Source organism: Camelina sativa, chromosome 1 (assembly GCF_000633955.1).
Source record: "Camelina sativa cultivar DH55 chromosome 1, Cs, whole genome shotgun sequence".
In the NCBI taxonomy this organism is placed as follows: domain Eukaryota; kingdom Viridiplantae; phylum Streptophyta; class Magnoliopsida; order Brassicales; family Brassicaceae; genus Camelina; species Camelina sativa.
In genome coordinates, this window is record NC_025685.1 from 16,998,179 (window position 1) to 16,998,992 (window position 814).

The 814-nt window shown below is 47.4% G+C and overlaps 1 protein-coding gene across 1 annotated transcript; it reads right to left on the reverse strand.

Annotated features, from left to right (window-relative positions):
• Positions 283 to 811, reverse strand: LOC104708997. The gene is made up of 2 exons (XM_010425659.1): positions 428 to 811; positions 283 to 294 (listed from the first exon to the last, which is right to left on the reverse strand). Exons 1-2 carry the CDS (start codon positions 809 to 811, stop codon positions 283 to 285), a joined length of 396 nt encoding a protein of 131 aa, XP_010423961.1.

The following is an 814-nucleotide window of genomic DNA, read 5'->3' on the forward strand; positions in this document are numbered from 1 at the left end:
TCATATCCCCCAGCTGGAGATCGATCGCTCCCCCTTGCACATCTATAATCGCACCAGCTGTGCATAAGCATGATCTATCCAAGATCAGGGGGTCACGTGGTTCTTCTTCAAGTTCCAGAACCACAAAGTCTGCTGGTATAAGCGTGTCCCCTATCTGGACATGTAAATCCTCCAACACTCCTATGGGGCGCTTGGTGGATCTATCCGCGAATACTAACGAAATCCGTGTAGACTTGAACTTCGTGTATCCCAGCCTTTTAGCCACTGAGTACGACATAAGGTTCACACTGGAACCTAGATCACAGAGGGAGTTTGCAAAAATCGTTTTACCGATTCTCACGGATAAGACAAATTGCCCTGGGTAACCTCTCTTCTTTAGCACTTTGTTTTGCAGCACAGCACTGCACTCTCTTGAAACCATCATCACGTTCTCTTCCTCTGACACTCTCCCAGAAACNCTTGCGTGCTCAGAGGCGGCAAGATATTGTTTCAGCCTCTGTCCATTCACCACAAATTCTCCTCCTTTTGTGTCCAGCAACACAAATGCCCCATATGGTCTAATCTCCTTGATGGTGAAGGGTCCGGACCATCGTGATCTTAGCTTTCCGGGAAACAGTTTCAGCCTAGAGTTGAACAACAAGACTTGATCATTAGGAGCAAAGGTCCTAGTGAGGATCCGCTTGTCATGGTAGGCTTTGGTACGCTCCTTGTAGAGTTTTGAGTTTTCATAGGCGAGGTGCCTAATCTCCTCTAGCTCATGCAGTTGCATCTTCCTCCTTTCATGGGCGCTCTTAGTGTCAAAGTTCAGCATTTT